This window comes from Eriocheir sinensis, chromosome 32 (assembly GCF_024679095.1).
Source record: "Eriocheir sinensis breed Jianghai 21 chromosome 32, ASM2467909v1, whole genome shotgun sequence".
Taxonomy (NCBI): domain Eukaryota; kingdom Metazoa; phylum Arthropoda; class Malacostraca; order Decapoda; family Varunidae; genus Eriocheir; species Eriocheir sinensis.
This window is the reverse complement of record NC_066540.1, coordinates 16193902-16213380: the sequence shown is the minus strand read 5'-3', so window position 1 is coordinate 16213380 and position 19479 is coordinate 16193902. Positions and strand designations below refer to the sequence as shown.

Below are 19479 nucleotides of genomic sequence, written 5' to 3'. Positions count from 1 at the left end.
CGCTAAATGCTGCTCCTAAGAAAACGATATAAGTAAAGAGTGGCCAAAAGAGAGGTCAATTTCGGGTGGAGAGGTGTCTTGATACTCTCCTCTTGAAAGAAGTCAAGTCATAGTGAGAAGGAAATACAGACGAAGGAAGGCTGTTCCAGAGTTTACCAGTGAAATGGATGAAAGAATGAAGATGCTGGTTAACTCTTGCATAAGGGGCTTGGACAGTATAGGGATAGTCCAGTGCAGCGGTACCGCGGGAGGGGGCAAGGCACGCAGTTAGCAAGTTCAGAACTTTTTGAATCAGAAGAACAGTCGGCATGAAAATATCGATAGAAAATAGAAAGAGAGGCAACACTGCGGCGGTATTTGGGAGGTAGAAAACTGCTAGTAAGAGGAGGAGAGGTGATGAAACCGCCTTTGACTCCATTCTATCTAGTAAGGCTGTATTTGTGAAGCCCCCCCCACACACGAGATGCACACTCCATACGAGGACGGACAAGGCCCCTGCATATGGACAGCATCTGCGCGGGGGAGAAAAACTGGCTCAGACGATACTGAACGCCCAACCTCGAAGAAGCTGATTTAACGAGAGAAGAGATATGAAGTTTCCAGTTAAAATTTTGAGTTAAGGATAGAGCAAGGATGTTTAGTGTAGAAAAAGGTGACAGCTAAGTGTTGTCGAAAAATAGGGGATAGGTGTTTGGAAGATTGTGTCGAGTTGATGGGTGGAGATATTGAGTTATTGAGGCATTAAATGACACCACGTTCTTTTTGCCCCAATCGGAAATAAGAGCAAGATCAGAGGTCAAGCGTTCTGCAGCCTCCAGCCTGGAATCACGTAATTCCTGTGGGAGGGTCTTCTACTGAAAGAAGTTGAATAATGCAGAATACAGTCACCAACATATGAGTGGATAGGACAGTTTGTTATTGAAAGAAGATCATCAATGAACAACAGGAAGAGAGTGGGAGATAGGACAGAGCCCTGTGGGACACCACTGTCGATATGTTTAGGGGTAGAACAGTGACCGTCTACCACAGCAGAGATAGAACGGCCGGAAAGGAAACTGGAGATGAAAGTACAGAGAGAGGGATAGAAACCGTAAGAGGGAAATTTAGAAAGCAAAGACTTGTGCCAGACTTTGTCGAATGCTTTCGAAATGTCTAGGGCAACAGTGAAGTTTCACCGAAACGGCAAAGCGAGGATGACCAAGAGTCAGTTAGGAAAGCAAGAAGATCACCAGCAGAACGCCCCTTGCGGAACCCATACTGGCGATCAGATAGTCAGAGGTGGATAGAACATAAGAACGTAAGGAGTCTGCAAGAGACCGGTTGGCCTATACAAGGCAGCTCCTGTACACTCAACCCCACCTTACCTCACCATCCATGGCTTTATCTAACCTCTTCTTGAATGTATGTACGGTATTAGCACCCATAACATGGCCCCCAAGCCTGTTCCATTCGTCCACCACTCTATTGGTGAACCAATTCTTGCCTATGTCTTTGTTAAATCTGAATTTGTCTAAATTAAAACCATTGCTACGGGTCCTACCCGGCTCTTTTACTTTCCAAATCTTATTGACATCCCCTTTATTAAATCTCTTCATCCATTTATAGACTTCGATCAAGTCTCCTCGCAACCTTCGCCTTTCTAGCGAGTGTAGATTCAACTGCTTCGTTTGTCTGGCGGAAAAGTTTTGATTCTTCACAGACAAACGAAGGAAAACAATTCAGTGTTTTTATTCCTCTTAACAATTAACAAATACTTGACTTACCCTTGCCGCGTTACCGGTAAGGACTCTGGCTCTGTCTAATTCACTCCAGCCACTTGAAACTGCGTACATTCCAGGGTTTGGTGCTATAAAGTGAATGGTGCCCATCACAACAGGGGTATGTCACTAGTATGTCATGACTATTTGTGAAACACGTGATTGTGGGTACCTTACCATTTTTTAAGGAGGAGCGAAAAACAACAATGTTTCAGTACAAGGGACGATTATAGTTTGATAAAAAAAAAACGATAAAATTTATGAGAAATAATGAGTAGTTGATTTTCCTATTTTTTTCATAGGATGGCGGGTTCACTATTTTTGCAAACGATGTTAGCATCAGGTAATACATGGAAATGTACATCTTTTGTGAAAAAAAGACAATGAATAATTTGATTAGTTCGTGTGCACGATAGTGAAAGGAGACATGTGCATGGCCTTCGTAAAAAGAAAGTAGCGGCAGCCGACAACAATAATGAAAGTAACAGGGGTTGGGTAGGGTAGCGACCTGACTTGACTTTTTTTTACTCTTCTACTTCTATTAGGAGTTCAATGACCGACGACCTTTTGTAGTGAAATCTCATGGCAGCTCGTTCTCCTTTCTCTCACAGCCCGGCCTCATCCATCCTTTGCATCTCTTTTTCCCTTTCTTCCTTTCCCTCATCCCTCAACTCTTACTCATTAAAATGATAAATATAAAAAATATCGCCATACTAGACTACAGCGGCCATCACTTCAGTTGAGTGTTGGCTGGCTCTCTAACGGCAGCTGGTCATGCACTGCGCTTGTCGGCTTCAGTGATCAATAGGGAAATCCAGATCCATTCTGTGTGGAAATCTCACATGTAATCTCCATGACTGTACCCATTTATCGAGCAGCCTTAAAGGGAAGATGAACGGTTGGGTGAGCTGAGTGCCAATTGCTCTGGGCAGGTTACACGGTGGCCCATACTTTGCTTCCACTTTCATCATAGTGTTATAGCAATTATTTATCTGGCGTCATATTTGGATCTTCAAAACTTGAGCTAATACATATTACGTAAATTTCATCAATAAAATTAGTTCTTTACTGCCATAATTTCCTTGAGGCACCAACATGTCTACAACCCGGGTTAAGTTCTCCCTCCTTACCACAGTCTTGTGAACCTGATAACTTGTTCAGTATCCAAGCCCCACCTCCCCAAACACCTTGTAATTCAGTCTACCACCCAAACGGGTCTTTCCACCCCTCCCGACCACCTCCCACTACTTTCAACCAGTCAGTAGTCAACTCGGCATCGCCCGTCTGGGCGACCGACGTCCGTGCAGCGTGCCGGGCAGTAACACTCGGGCGGTTGTTCAAAGTGGGCGCTTGTGTATAGAGCTTTGCGAGTCGATGACTACAGTAATGTTTGTTATCGCAGAACTGACAAAAAAGAAACAATGTTTATAGTTCGAAATTTCTGTGTGGTGCCTACCGAATTAACAGTGAGCGGGTTAATAAACACATGCATTACAAAACAGAAATGTGGATTTTTTTTTTAACTAATCAGTGACTTATTAACTTTTAATGTACAGGTAACTTTCTTAGATTTCATTGCGTTGTGCTTCCACTAGAATGTGTGTGATTCACCACGGCCTGATCACGAGCTGGAAGTACGTGCCCTCCCGACAAGAGCAAGCTCGTGTGTGTGTGTGTGTGTGTGTGTGTGTGTGTGTGTGTGTGTGTGTGTGTTATCAGTTATTATCATGATCCTATCTATAAATCTTTCTTCAAAAACTGTGTAATCATCCAGAGACCTATTTCGGTGGATGTTTGAACGAAATCGCGCACCACTTCCTTCCCAGGGTTCAGGCATTGAGGATCCCACGCGCATAACAGTTAGTTTGTCAAGAGGTCAGCAGCTTTCGGTCCCAATTAACCGTATACAATGTTAGCTGCTTCCGCCATTGCACCAAGAGCCACATCAATCTAACCCACATAGCCACCAAACCTCGATAACAATCCCCCTCTCCTGCCTTGGGTTGCTCATTTTTCTTAGCTGTTCCAGTGACATGATTCTATTCACTCAGCCACCGCCTCCCCAAGAGTTAACCAACATTTTCATTCTTTCATTCCTTACACTGGTAAACTCTGAAACAGCCTTCCTTCGTCTGTATTTCCTCCTGCCTATATGACAATCTCATTCAAGAAGAAAGTATCAAGACACGCCCCTGTTCACCCAGCAGTGAATGGGTACTAGGTATTAACCGAGGGTTGTGTCCCGTCTCCTTGGATCTGTTCCTTTCTCCTATAATTCCTTCCCCTTCTGTCTCTCCGGCATATGACCACAGATGTTGCGCCGACTAAACGAAACTTTCCAACTTTGGGTACCTACAGAGCTATCACACACGTTTACATCATCAGTTGTGATTCAAGTATTGCTGATAAAAATAAGCCATATACACAGCCCTCTAGGTCATTCGTATCTCGCAGTGATAAAACGGATTGCATCAAGATTTACCACCAGTTATACCTCCGAAATAGTAATGCCGAGTTGTTGGGTGATATTTGGAGGAGTCAGCTGAAGTATTCTTTGCCTGTGAACGCTTATACGTGGGTCCTCCAGGAGACCGCGCCCGCCCGCACGCTTATCCCTCAACCACCGCCTCCACATACATACGATTAAGATAGAAAAAAAAAAAAAATGCAATGGAGTTCGCCTTTTGAAGTGAAAATTTTGTGTTTCTCGGATTGGTATATTAAAGTGATTTGCGCCCCTATATATATGGCGTGGGTATAGGTGACTCCGAGAAAATTATAAAACGTTATCTCAAGAGGTAAAAGTACTAAGGGCAAGGTCACTAGGGAATATTGGTGCAGATAGCGGCGGATACAAGAAATCCTGCTCCCTTTGGGGACCGTGAGAAGTTTCTGTGGCTGTCTGAACTTTTCACTGTGTAATTTTTTTATTTTTTTAATTTTTTTAATGAAAGATGAACAGCTCGATGAAAACTGACATTCCTAACAAGTATATATAGCAAAACTGAAGCGAAATAGTAGTTTTAACAACTCATATCATTTTTACTAAATTAGGGAGACATAAGTTCCGTAGTGAGGAAAATCAGTGTTCTAGTATTTGAGCGAGATCCTTGAAGTACAAAACTGACGTTCTGATACATTTCATATGTATCAGAATATGATCATAGTTGTATTAGAATGAGATGTCGTGTTTAACCCGCCGTATGTATATACCTTCGCATCCCACTGTTCTTAAGTCTCTATTAAATTGTTTTCTTCATGTGGGAATATTTTTTTCTCTTATTTCTTATCTGGTGGACGTAATAAGTTTACAATATCAGCTAGGATACGGGACAACAGCAACAACTATTTCAACAATAACATCAATTATAACAATATCGTAAGTTGAATCCATGCAACGAAATATGAAAAGGAAAGTAAACTGTGCCTCAAAAAGATTAAGATACCACCAGCTCGGGAGTTAGCGCACGTGTGTAATGCACAACTAACAGATGTAGACGCTGGAGAAGAAAGAATTAACATAGTAAATACCCTATCAATTCCACAAGGAATAGTAAAGGTTTTTGGTAACTTTACCATGGAGTGGCGCCTAACGACTCTTGGTGCGGGCCGACCATGGCCTCCCTCCGAAGTCGTGAGTCCATCTCGGCATAACAAACGACCACACACCGAATCAGGCCAAAATTCCATCGAGTACTGGGACTACACTATGGAATTGGAGATGCTCAAAGGACCCGAAGGTAAGACCAGTTTTGTTACCTTTGATTGCAATGGGAAGGTGCCTTAACTGTCAGATCCTCTCGATCCTCTCCTGTCCAAAATGACGCAGCTATGTAATTATTTCGTTCTCAAACAACTCTGGTGGGTATGCCTTAAAAAACATCACTTTCCGAGATACTTTGGCATCAAAGAATACTACGTAGATCTTGGTGATAATCCAGCGCATTTAGAAGTCCACCGACGCTTTTTACAATCACTTAGTCAATATGGGCATATGCCGGGGGGCGCGTCGCCTCGCCCACCCTATAACGCCAAACTCAGGAGTTCCTTTGGGCAAGTCCCATGCAGGCTCCTTACCTATCCCAAGTAGGGAAAACCGGGGCCAGTTGTTACAATTTTCGCATTGTTGCTACCCCACGAGAAACTACACATGATAATTTAAAAAAAAATCCTACTGTAGAAAGTTCATCACGTCTATTATTGTTAACATTAAACAGAAACATTGTATCTTTTTCTTTCTTGAGAAATAGCAAGATATGAATTAAGTGTTAACTCGTTGAATACAACTTGCCCCATACGCAGGGCATGTTGTTACAGACCCTGGGGTAAGTTGTAACATAAAAGAAAACGAAAATAGCTTTATTAGAAACATCAGTCAGCAATTCAGTTTAGGTAATGTAGTACAGTAGTAGATCTTCATATGCTCGACCCGTTGCCAGGACGCGGAGTGTATAGCTGTCAGCCTCTCATAAAGTGATGTGGCATTACGCATGCATGTGTCTTGCTTCTTGATGACAGGACTTACAAGAGACAGCAGCGTCAAATAAGTTTGTTCGTCCATCCTGAGATACTGAACCAATCTTCTGACTAGTCTCAGCTCCCCCAGTAACTTCATATGTGATAGTCCATTCCTTTTCTGCAACCACTCTTTGCTCCATACTTTCCTCTTTCTCCTCTTCTTGGTCTTCTGTAATAACTTGTAGGTCACTGCAACAGCTGCAGTTGCAAGTAGGTCTAACTCTTCCGTATCCATTAGAGAGGCCATGATCTTCACTCCGCGGTGTCTCGCTAGACAGCAGGCGGCCTGTCCGTCCGTACGGCCGCCTGAGCGTGTATGGGGCCCTTAACAAATGTGAAGCAAATGAAGTATCCTGTATAGGTATATGCACTCCGCATGGTATTTTTTCGGTATATTAAAAGCAGTAGTTAGCTAGATTAACATTATTATTATTATTATTGTTTGTTGGGCCTCCTCGAAAGAATTGGGTATCTCTACCAGCCGTCTGGGGGGTTGCGCGGCATGCACCGCCTGCCTCCCTTGGGGTATATTATGTCCCCAACGAAAAAAAAAAATAATAATAAATAAATATATATATATATATATATATATATATATATATATATATATATATATATATATATATATATATATATATATATATATATATTATTATTATTATTATTATTGTTGTTGTTATTAGTTGTTTTTTTTACTCTAGTTTCACATAAAACATACCAGTAGAATTATGAACGGCTAGAAACATTAAAAGCAGCTGCAGCGGTAATGAAGAGTTCAGAAGAAAAAACTGTTAGCAATAGTGATTAGGAAACTCTTTAAAGAGCAAACACCTGTTGCTTTAACTCTTGCTTGTCCTCCTAATCTTGATATCTCCTCCCATGCAGACCTACAACTTGCTGCAGAACTGGGCAAAACGTTGCTTGAGAGGAATCGTGAGCTGGAGGTGAGCCTCAAGCAACAGCAGACGGTAATCGACGACCAGCGGCAGGAAATAGAGGTAAGCAGCAGCACCTGAGATCGAGATGGTTGGGGAACCGAGAAACTTAACGAGAATACTCATATAGTGTGTCAGTGTGTGTGTGTGTGTGTGTGTTTACCTAGTTGTAGTATTCAGGGCCTGAGCTCAACCTCGGATAGTCCAGTCTCCCAATCTGTATTTGACCAAGTATTCCTTCATTTTATGGACACTGCCCACTTGAACAATGTCGATCGTTGTTTAGTCCATTCCATGTATCCACACTCCTGTGCGGAAAACTGTACTTCTATATGTCTTTCAAACAAGTCCTCGTTCTCAATTTCTTGCTGTGTCCTCTGAGGTGCCTCCTGCCTTCTATCTCAATTAAACAATTTCTATCCAACACGTCCATTCCACTTGTAATCCTGTACAACACTATCAGGTCTCCTCTTTCTGCCTCCTATCTTGATTAAATAAATTCTATCCAACACGTCCATTCCACTTGTAATCCTGTACAACACTATCAGGTCTCCTCTTTCTGCCTTCTATCTCGATTAAACAATTTCTATCCAACACGTCCATTCCACTTGTAATCCTGTACAACACTATCAGGTCTCCTCTTTCTGCCTTCTATCTCGATTAAATCATTTCTATCCAACACGTCCATTCCACTTGTAATCCTGTACAACACTATCAGGTCTCCTCTTTCTTAAAGAATTTCTATCCAACACGTCCATTCCACTTGTAATCCTGTACAACACTATCAGGTCTCCTCTTTCTGCCTTCTATCTCGATTAAACAATTTCTATCCAACACGTCCATTCCACTTGTAATCCTGTACAACACTATCAGGTCTCCTCTTTCTGCCTCCTATCTCGATTAAACAATTTCTATCCAACACGTCCATTCCACTTGTAATCCTGTACAACACTATCAGGTCTCCTCTTTCTGCCTCCTATCTCGATTAAACAATTTCTGTCCAACACGTCATCCATTCCACTTGTAATCCTGTACAACACTATCAGATCTCCTCCTTCTCTTCTTTCTTCAAGTGTTGGTAGGCCCAGTTTCTCCAGTCTAATCTCGTATGACAGACTTATTGTTCTGGTACCATCTTAGTTGCAATCCTTTGAATCCTTTTGGGTTTCTTTATATCTCTTTTCTTGTGTGGTGGACCAAACAACTGGTATATACTCTATCAATGTTGTTATTATTTTCTTCATCATGTCCCCATCCAAGTAGTGAAATGTCACTCTAATATTTTGCAGCAAACTATATGTTTCTCTGAATATCGTATTTATGTGTTTCTCAGGTGTCAGTGTAGCTTGCATTATGATTCCTAAGTCTTATCTTCATTCACTGTGTCGATGGTTGTCCCGCCCATCCTATACCCTCCACATGGTCTACTTTTGCTTTTTACCATTTTCATTGCATGACATTTTATTAACCCGGTAGCAGCGACGGGCCAAATTTGTGGCTTTACCATGTAGCAGTGATGGGCCAAATTTGTGGCTTTACCATGTAGCAGCGACGGGCCAGATTTGTGGCTTTAACGTGTAGCAGCGACGGGCCAAATTTGTGGCTTTACCGTGTAGCAGCGACGGGCCAGATTTGTGGCTTTACCGTGTAGCAGCGACGGGCCAAATTTGTGCCATGATATAAACCCCCCTAAATAGATGATACATAATCTGATCACAAATGCTTTGATATATATTATGAAATGGTTTGTGTGAGGGGTGATTTTTTCTCAATTTTCTCGCTTGGAAGGACCATTAAGAAACATGATCCCCGCTGCTACCGGGTTAAAATCCATTTCCCATTTTTTACTCCATTCAGTTATCTCATTTAAATCTTCCTGTAGTTTATTATAATCATCTCTCGTATATCTAAGCAGTTTGGCATCATCTGCAAACATACTCATGTAACTCATTACTTTTATGGCATATCATTTATACATATTAAAAACATTATTGGCGCTAACACTGATCACTGTGGCACTCCACTTGTGACTTTTCTCCAATCCGATCTTTCATCTTTCAACATGGTTTTCATTTCTATGTTTGCCAGGTAATTTTTCATCCATTCTGCTGGCATGCAGTAGACGAATATCGGGGAACTATAAATAAAAAGGTTTCAGAAGACAAAAAGAAATGACGGAGGTGATAGACTTCAAAATTTTTGAAAAAACAACAAAAATTCATAAAAAATATCAAAAAAACTCAATTCATTCTATGTTTGGGTAAAATGATCAGAGAATTATTTTTCATAACATTTTTTAAATCAAGACCCTCGGGCTATTATAAAAAGAGGCAGATCCTTCCCATACGTTTACCAGTCATTTTTACATATAAGCACTATGCCTAATGAGAACTATCATCTTCCATTACAGTACCTGAGCAAACAGACAGCTGCTCTCAGGGAGGTGAATGACTCACGTCTTCGTATATACGAACAGCTTGAGGTGTCCATTCAGGACCTGGAAAAGAACAACCAGAGGCTGGCAGCTGAAGGTACAGCAGATAAGAAAAAAATAAAAAGGTAAGTCAAACACAGATAACCAATTTAACACTTATTCCCCACAGATATCAAACTCTCCCTTGAGGTGGATAACATGGTGAGTGATAATTACTGATAGGAGTAGCAGTATTGAAACTCATGAATAAAAAAGTATAAATATGTAGTTATTATCATCATCTTCAGTTAAACAGCAGCCCTATCCTAGTAAACTGTGGAACAGCTGTCCTTCATCTGTATTCCTCTTTCCTATTACAGTAAACCCTCGATATAGCGGACTAATTGGGGAGGGGACCTCAGTCCGTTAATGCTGAAAGTCCATTATAAGCTGCGAAAAAAACAACGTAAAATAATACCGACGAACCATTGTGGCAACTTTATATGAGTTGACACACAAAGTAAATGTGGATGTTAGGGTATATGTATCTGAAGAAAAGTGTAAAAATTAGATTTTTATTATATTTTCAACAAATTTAATTTGAAGATACTAATGTGTGTATGAACTTTTTCCTTTAACAGTTTGAGTAGCACTGTTGAGTCACTTGAGGTGCGATGTGATGATCTCCAAAGGAACCTGGAAGAAGCAAGAGCCAAAGTGCACCATGAAAACCACCAGCAGCAGCTGCAGCAGCAGCAGCAGCAACAACAACAACAACAGCGGGGTCGTAACAAACGCAGGTCCCTCCTCTTTGATGAACAAAGTGTCCGCCGCTCACAGTCATGTGAAAGTACTGCACAGGTGAGGGAAGCGGAATGTAGAAACATTAGTTGAGATGGAGCCTATTGTGCTCTGTATTCACATACCTATGTGAAGGAACACATGTTTGTAGTCACTCTAATACAACATACCATATCCCATTCTCGTCGCTGTGGAGGGTTGTGGGTGGAGTCAGAGAAGCTAGTGCTTCTCCATTCTTAACTTGGTATGGTACGTGTATGTATGTACAGGCTACCTGCTGACACTGCTGAATCTTGAAAAGCATACATGCTTAACCCTAAACAGTAACACAGAGACAAATGTACATAGATCTTGTAATGAGATCACACTACTTGATGGTGTTAATAAACTCAGTAAGGAATTGGATCCTTTCAAGACAATAGAAAACGTAGTGCTGTGTTTAAAGGTTGACTTAGATATACGATTCAATGTACAGAATATGATAAAGAAGGAGGTTGAACTTATCGAACAAGCTTAACCTCCTCACCTTTTCAGACATGGTGCTGCCATCTAGATGCGATTTGAATAACTAGTCCGCATCCTCAGTCTCGCAGGTACCATTGCCACTCCTCTAGTCTCCTTGTTGCTGGCTTGCGTGTTCGTATCTCGAGACACCGTTCGTCACCCGAGACGTTTCTTGTTCGGAAAATTAGTTCGTGAACTGACTTGTTCGTGATGAGAGGCGTTCGTGACGTGTGGTTATTGATCCGCACGAGAAAAGGATAATGGAAATTATTTTTCTATTTGTAACGAATTCATGGATACTGTTAAATGTTTGTACATATAGTTTAGAGGTGATAAAGGAATACAATAATAACTCCTTTAAGATTATTAATGATATGGGTAAATGAAGTTATGTAAAAAAATGGTAGATGATCTTTATATTACTGTTGATTGTCAAAATTGTGGCGAGGTTTAACCCAGTAGCAGCGGGGATCATATTTTTTAATGGTCCCTCCAAGCGAGAAAAATGAGAAAAAATCACCCCTCACACAAACCATTTCATAATATACATCAAAGCATTTGTGATTAGATTATGTATCATCTATTTTGGGGGGTTTATATCATGGCACAAATTTGGCCCGTCTCTGCTACATGGTAAAGCCACAAATTTGGCCCGTCGCTGCTACCGGGTTAAAGGATTTTTGTTTAGTCTTATACCCATTCAATCAGATGATTACTACTTCATTAAATTATTGGTCTTGACTTGGATAATAGAGACTAACCACTAAAAGGTATTCATCCTAATGGCCATTTGGCTGAATTGTAGTCCCTGGTTAGTTTTTCAACTTTCTGTACCATCCCACTACCCAGGCTGTTTGTCTTCTCTTCTGGTTTTCATTATTTTCATTCTTTTATAGTAAAAAAAAAAAAATCTATTCACTTTCTTTGGTAAAAACCTTATTTGAAAATTTCATATATCATTGTGTCCTATGTTCTGTCTGCAAATCATTTTTGCTCCTCCTTAATACAAACTATTTGAGTGTTGTAAGGAGTATATATCATCTAATTGAAAAATCCATTTTCTCAGCTCATTTACACAGCATAGTAAATAATTACTGACCACATCATTTCCCTTTTTATGTGACAAGTCATCAGCCAAAACTGCCTCATTGTCATCCTTTACTGCATTTTGTTTGCTCCTATGAGCCTGCTGGTTCCATGATCTGCAGCACTGCAGACTTTGCATAATCTCATCCCTGTACAGTCTATCTCACTGATGTAAGAGTGGACTTTTATCACCATTAATTCTTTTCACTTTTCACATTTACCTACCTTTATATAGTTCAAATTTTTTCAAGGTCTCAACAGTTTCTTTTTGCTCTCTTCTATTTTCAGTAGTAGCCTATTTTACCACTCTTGCAGGGCCGTCCTGGTCTTTCTTTTATCATTGTAAAATGTAACCATAGAGATTCAGAGCTGGAAAGGAATCCTAAACAGTCAGAATTAAAAAAAATAAAAATTGTGAAGAAGGAATGAGAAAACTCCCTAAATCATTCGTGCAATTAAAAGTCATGAAAACTTTTTTTTTTAGATTAAGTCAAGACTTTATAATGTGGGCAACACAGTTTCTCTTAGTGTAAGATATATTATGGTAAACAATATTGACACACTCCTGAACAGGTCTCAGATGATTATGCACTGGAGGACTATGAGATACGAGCGCGTTTGGAGGACCTTCAAGAGAAGCTCAGCACCACACGGGAGCAGCTGGTATCAGAAACTCTCAAGAAAGAAGAATTGGAGATACAACTAGCATGCTTATCTCAGGTAATAACATGTGTAGTTATTTATCTAGTCTTACACCAGTTGCACTGTTAAGCTTGGCACTATTCTTTCTGACATATTGTCATACTATTCAACTCTCTTTATCTCTAAAAGGAAGAGCCAAAGGTGTGCAAAGCCCCTCCCCACCATTAAGAGGTGGTGTTGGGTCTGGTTACATTAATAGAAGGGGGAGTTGAATGGTAGTAAAGCCCTACCCCCACCCATCTGTTTGGAAATTATGTTAGGTTTGGTTTGATTTGTTATGTTCAATAACTTTTTCATAAATATTTGTGAATTGCTTCACAATGTGGCATTTTCAATTTGGTGGTCGAGGTAACGGTTCAACTCCAGTGGCAGCAGAGTCTATCTTCCCTACAGTTATGAGACGGTTTGAATGCTTAATTTTTTTTTAGTAGACGGTGCCATGTCACTACATGGCAACCGACCTTGGCCGTGTGTGACACCCCCCAAAAAAAAGATGGAGTTGCCAGTTGCCCCTACTGCCAAAGCGGTTAGAACTTGGAGGAAAAAGGCCTAGTGTGACACCAGCTTTAATAAATGGAAGGTGGTGAGGAAGGGAAAAGGAAGAAATAACATTGTTTGGAAGGAGGATCCCTGTCCATATTGTGTATTTAGTGAAAGCTACACAGCAATTGATGGTCTCCCACCGACACTCCCGATTTGTTGCCCCACGATGTTGTCAGCTTGCGTGTTTGTAGCTCGAGGCACCATTCGTCAGCCGAGACGTTTTTTGTTTGGAAAATTTGTTCATAAACCAATTTGTTCGTGATGAGAAGTGTTCGTGACCCAGGGTTCCACTGTATATGGACCACAGGAATCCTTCAACTGTGGTCCTACCTTAGAGAATGGGGCATTAGGGATAGATTATGAACAGTGGATAGATTTATATAAAAGTAGAGAGGAATATGGAAAAATAGTGACTAATGTAGTTTGCTAATTTGATTTGATATTCCAGGAAAAATCAGTTATGCTTGATCAGCTGGCTGTTCTACAGGAAAAGGAACTAACTGTGAGGACATTTGATGATGAACTTGCCTCACTGGATGATACTTCTTCTGGGCGTATATGCCGAAAGGTGAGATCTCAATTGAATTTGCTTCTTTTTCAGTTTAGTCAGCTAATATATCAAAGTACAGTAAACATTTCAAGTCTGATTTATCCTTGATCCTACTCTGCCAACATTTTACAGGGATAACTTGGAAATATATAACTTGTCAAAGCTGCTTTGACTTTTCTTAATCAGTTCTCAGATTAAAATGAGCCTTCTCTCACCTGTATTAAGTCTATCATCCTGTCAGATGAGCACATTTCACATAGCACCACTTGGACACAAACAGCATGCAATCCACTTCTCGCCTGTAAAATCTTCTCAGACGTAACTCAAATATCTTATGCCCTTGGCCCTGCCAGCCATTATCGACACAGCATCATCTGTGCGGAGCTAATGCCACACATGTCTGCCTGCTACCAAGACTCACTCCTCACTGAAACACATAAATAAACAGACGACATGTCAGCAGGGGGAATGCAGCATCCACTACTTTCTTTTTCAACTCTCTGGGCGGCCAAAAATATTATACCAAGCCAGCTGATGCATGTCAACAAGCAGATGATGTGTCGGCAGGAGCGATGCAGTGTTTGCCATTTTCTTCTTGGGAATGGTGATTGTATTATGCCTTCTCTTCTTCCCTGTAGAAGGTGGTGTAGCAGGAGCCATTATGGTGGATGATGGAAGAATACAGATAAAACCAAGTGTATTTGAGAGACATCAGTGTAGCAAACAACTACATGGGTAAACATGTTGTTAAGTGGGTGACTCATGAATGTTGGTACAGAATTGGATCATTCAGTGCACCCCTTTCATCTGTATTTCAGTATTTAAAAAAAATTTTCCCCAGCTTTTTCTGTGTTGCCCAAAAGCTAAAAATGACCCTCAGCTGAAAATTCCAAGCCATCAGGATTTCCAAAGTATTGGATTCTGGGTTATTGGACATTTACTGTGTTTTTTTATTTCATCCAAATCCTTTGAAACACACCTGATACTCACTTTGTTCAGAGTTGTAACACATAAGCCAGTTTGATTTTTTATATCAATTTTTCTAGGAATTACAGATTTGTAGGACAGTCACCATAAGAGGAAACATAGGCATCAAGGATGTAAATAAACGGTTATTGACAGCATATTCTCTAAACACCTGGAATATTATTTTTGCCTATAACCGCAGTGCTAGACAAATAATTTTGTGACATAATATCAGCTATAAACTAATTTTTTTCCACAGTGTCTGGGTAATGTGGACGAATTAGGAAGTAATCCAACATTGTACGACCTCAATGACAGCATTGAAGACACAGATGCTTCCATTGAAAGTATTCATGGAGAGTGTGCCCTCATCCGGCTGAAAAATGGTGGATATGCCTGGGGCAGCCAGGTAAGCTGAGCTGTGTTTGAAGAGGAAAAGAATATTGGGATGCCAATAAACTGTGGCTGTATTCTAGTCAAGGTTGGTTTGATTTAAATCAAATGATTTAGATCAAGTGATTTAAATCAATTTAAATCAGTAAAAAAAATCATGGTTTAAATCAAAATTAAATATACTGTATTTAAAATGATTTAAGTGTTATATCAAGAGTAAAATATCTAATGATTAGCGGCCTCATAAGGCTGACACAAATAGTAGAAACAAACAAGGATTAATGAAAAAAAAAATTTTTTTAAATAAAAAAATCAATTTAAATAAAAAATCTGATTTTAATCAAATAAATTGATTTTTTTTAAATCATTATTTTTTCCAACCCTGATTCTAGTAATGAATAAATTAAATATGTAGGTAATAGGAATTTTATATATTATAAAATTATTTTACCAACTAAAAAGACATCTAACCAATACAGGTAGAATAAGAATAGCAGAAAATGTTAAATATTGAAATGCTTGCACTCTTACAGCATGTGCAACCCTTCTGTCACTTGTAGTTGCCTTAAACCTGAAACTTTTTTACTGTTTTTGTAGTTATTTGCACATGTGTACAAATTCTTGTGTGATGTGGCCTTGTGCAAGTGTATGCTTACTTATACATCAAGGATAGCAAATGCATTAGTGACCTGAAAAAATGTGGGAAACAGGCATGACGTGGACAGTGATAGATTTTGACTTGACTAAATACCTAAATATATACAATGAAAGGAAAGGAAACTGCCATCAGTGGGAACCTGTGCCATCTCAGGAAAATTTTCACCTCCTCTAATTACATTTACTCCATCACATTATTTATCTAATATATTTGATTTTGCTCCTTACTTATAATTTTTGTTTTCCTTTTTTCCAACCAGGGTGTCCACCTGACAGGCTTGATATCTTCGGGGATTGACTTTCTTCTGTATCTTCTTATCCTATTCATTTCTTTCTTTGGGAGCTTTCCCTTTCGTTCCTTCTTTGGGTATAATTTGCAACCTATTGGAGTGCAGAGATTGCCCAAGTTGGTACCCAGAGCAGATGCTCCTCACTCCAAATATACCAGATAGAAAATAATGTCCATTCTCTGAAGTTATAAGCCAATGTTGTAAGTAATTTCAGTAGGATTGCTGTATAGAGGAACAATTATTTGAAAATTCAAATGTTATTAAGTATATACTTTGCCTGTTGTGAAAGTCCTCTTATCAAGAACTTAAAGTAGAGTTTTTAGCTATGAAAGTTATATATTTTCAATGTTTTACTAATAATCCATACTATCATCAATACTACCTAATACAGGAACAAAAGATAGCAGTTGATTTATGTTTTCTGCTTTAATCAGAACCTCTAAAAATTGTGAATCTCACCAGCCTATTTTTTTTTTGTTGTTGTTAAAGGTAACAGTCACAGAAACACTGAGAATGGCACGGTGGAGTTGTGTGGCAGTCTAGGAGTCACGCTGACCCATAAAACTTCAAAATTACGGCGGAAAAAAACAGACCAGAAAAAAATAAATAAAAATTTGTACCTTTGGCGTATACCTCGCAGGGGTAACTTTTTGGCATTTTTAAGTGAAAAAGGTGTGCGTTATCCACCACAAAATACAGTAACCTACTTATTGCAGGGTAGACATATTGTTGATACCTTTACTTCATTCAGAACTGTTTATCATTATATTATTATTATTTTAAATTGCTTATATGAAGGTGATTCAATCATCTGATACTGTTATTTTGCTGCACCAGGCAAGCATAAAAAATAATTGAGTTTACTGAAGGGCTCTATTATTGTTGTAATGAGACAAGCAAAGTATTTTTTTTTTATCAACAATATCCAAAAGTGGTCAAAAAGTTTGCTGGTACTTTGACTCATGTAGAGCTTAAAATAGATTCTATTCATTATTCCCAGGATTAATAATGTTTTATGGTAGATAAAAGGACTTTCAATGTGTTGCATAGCATATTACTTATCATTAAATTGTAAAACTAGTTATACTGTTGGAAACATGAATACCTCTTTTAATTATTCAACAGTCTGGTTGATTAGCACATATGTGGTATCCTTCTTAGTAAAACCTCAAAAACTCAAATACTAGATCTATCTCTATATATTTGACTCCCTGTTCCCTCTCAGGAACTTTATCAAGGAGGTAGTAACAAAAGTAGCATCTCCAACTTTCCCTTTTCTGTCATTCCCTCTTTTGCACTCACATTTTATTCCTTGACCTGCCAACACTCTGATACACAGTCCTGTGATTCATTTCACTGACATCCTGTCTTGTAATCCTGTCATCATTTACTGACTTCACAAAGTCATCTTTATTCTTTCACATCTCAGGTCTAAGCCATCTGAAAGCACCATGTTTCACCCATTAAACCATTCCTCACTCATATCTTACACATTCATACCAAATGTTGCATTCATAATTTCTGTGAAAATTATTCCAAACATTATAAATTTGTGCACATTATTAATGTAAAATGGTAATGGGTACATTAATGTTATAATTGTCCAACTCCCACGCCAAATTACTTTTTATTTTTTACAGTAGAGAAAGCAGTCAAAAAGTAAATGCTACAAAAGAAAGCCCACACAACTAACAGCTTTCTAAAAGGAAAACGGGAAGAAAATTCAAAAGGAGTATTAAAAATGGCTTGAGAGGTGTCTTGATAATTTTATTTTTAAAGCACTGATAGTCTTTCTTGGTGGGGCCTGGTGGTTGACCCAAGCCCATTATGGCAGAGGCAAGTGTTTATAGTGGCTCCATCTTGCTTGACTCATGCTGTCCCTGGGATCTCATCTTTGATCCTCTTTGAGAAAAAATATGGGGTGTCAGGGTTGGTAGGTAGTCTTTCGGACAGCATGTGGGTTAAGTTAGTCCACTCAGCAATGAGTGAAAAATTGCCAGCTTGTTTGTCACAGTAGGTGGGTGTTGACAGGTAGAGAAACTGAGTTTTGAGACGTTGAAGGACACCAAGTTCCTCCTGCCCCATTCAGAAGTGATAGCAAGAGGTGAGGTTAAGCACTCAGCCCTGTGTAACCTAGAGTCATTTCATTCCTGTAGGGAGGGTCTTCTGTTAAAGGATGTGGAGTAACGCAGAGTAAAGTCATCAGCATAGGAGTGGATAGTGCAGAGTGTTATAGAAAGGAGATCATTAACACTATCGCGCACGTGGACGCGACGTATATGTCACTATGATTGTCTGGTCAAAAAGCACGGCTTCTGATTGACGCGACTATTGCGTCACGGACAAAAAAATTCACCAAAAATTCTGTAATTCTCATTGATGTGTGATACTTGGTCTGTAGACAAGCTAACGCATGTTGGCTTGAGGTAAGCTGATGGACTCTTGCCGGGAAATTTTCCTGGGTGACTGGTGACGCGAACAAAAAATCTCTTCAGTTGACTCTCTCTAGTGGTCGTGGACGGGTTAGTGTGTGGCGGGGGGCAGGGTTACCAAAGATTTTTTTTCTTTCAAGCCTAACTCATCAACTATACATCATATAAGAAATCTGAAACTACCATTGTACAGTATAGGTAATGATCTGTTCTTTAGGATGAAACCATGAAAAATAAAAAACCTATAACAGTTATGGAGATAAGTGGAAAAAAAGTGAACATTTTTGAAAAAAAAACAGTTTTTTTCAAATTTGACTTATAATTGTTGTATCAAAATTCCATTTGTCGCGCTAATTAGCTCAATCTTATTCTCAACACCCTGAATTGTGTGTAAGAACTCAATGCGTTCTAAGATGGTCTCCTTTATTTTTTCCTTGGTCTCCTCTTTATTCACATTGCATATCATTATCTTTAGTTTCATCTTTCCAACACTCTTGGTACTAAGTTGCTCAACAGACTCCAATTTTTGAGCAGCCTCAGCCCTTGTGTTCTCATCATCAAAGTTCATGAATATGGTTGATAACATTCCTCCTTAGTTTGAATGCAGCCTCCCTCCACTACCACTTTCACACTCCCACACACCATTTCCTTTCAAGTGTGCTTCACCAACACCTGCCATCTACCTTTCCAAACACCAATGCTTTTATCATTTCTATCCTTTTCTGTTCATCATTCATTCAGTACACTAATTAAAAAAGTTTGAATGAGTAGTGTGTGTATGTTAATCTGTATAATAGTTTATAGACTAACTGCAATCACTACATATTGGTGATACAGGTGAGAATATTATTAAGACATAACATATTTTCTCATGTCATTATACATGTTTCACGTACACTGCTGACCAAGTATTTGACTGAATGTGCCTCACT

General features: G+C 39.4%; 2 protein-coding genes across 6 annotated transcripts in view; one reads left to right on the top strand and one right to left on the bottom strand.

The window, feature by feature from the left end:
* Positions 1–11268, bottom strand: part of LOC127006275 (protein arginine methyltransferase NDUFAF7, mitochondrial-like) — a 31218-nt gene extending 19950 nt beyond the window's left edge. The window contains exon 1 of the mRNA XM_050875929.1: positions 10595–11268. The gene's annotated coding sequence lies outside the window, so the exon portion shown is untranslated. The remainder of the gene's footprint in view (positions 1–10594) is intronic.
* Positions 1–19479, top strand: part of LOC127006273 (uncharacterized) — a 31368-nt gene that overhangs the window by 7588 nt on the left and 4301 nt on the right. For 4 of the 5 annotated variants that reach the window (XM_050875922.1, XM_050875924.1, XM_050875923.1 and 1 more), the window contains exons 3-8: positions 7161–7273; positions 9621–9769; positions 10265–10484; positions 12588–12734; positions 13708–13827; positions 15035–15184. In XM_050875922.1, coding sequence (XP_050731879.1) covers positions 7161–7273; positions 9621–9769; positions 10265–10484; positions 12588–12734; positions 13708–13827; positions 15035–15184 — 899 coding nt within the window. Of the gene's footprint in view, positions 1–4717; positions 5498–7160; positions 7274–9620; positions 9770–10264; positions 10485–12587; positions 12735–13707; positions 13828–15034; positions 15185–19479 lie in introns of those variants that run through there. The other variant, XM_050875925.1, reaches the window with a different exon arrangement.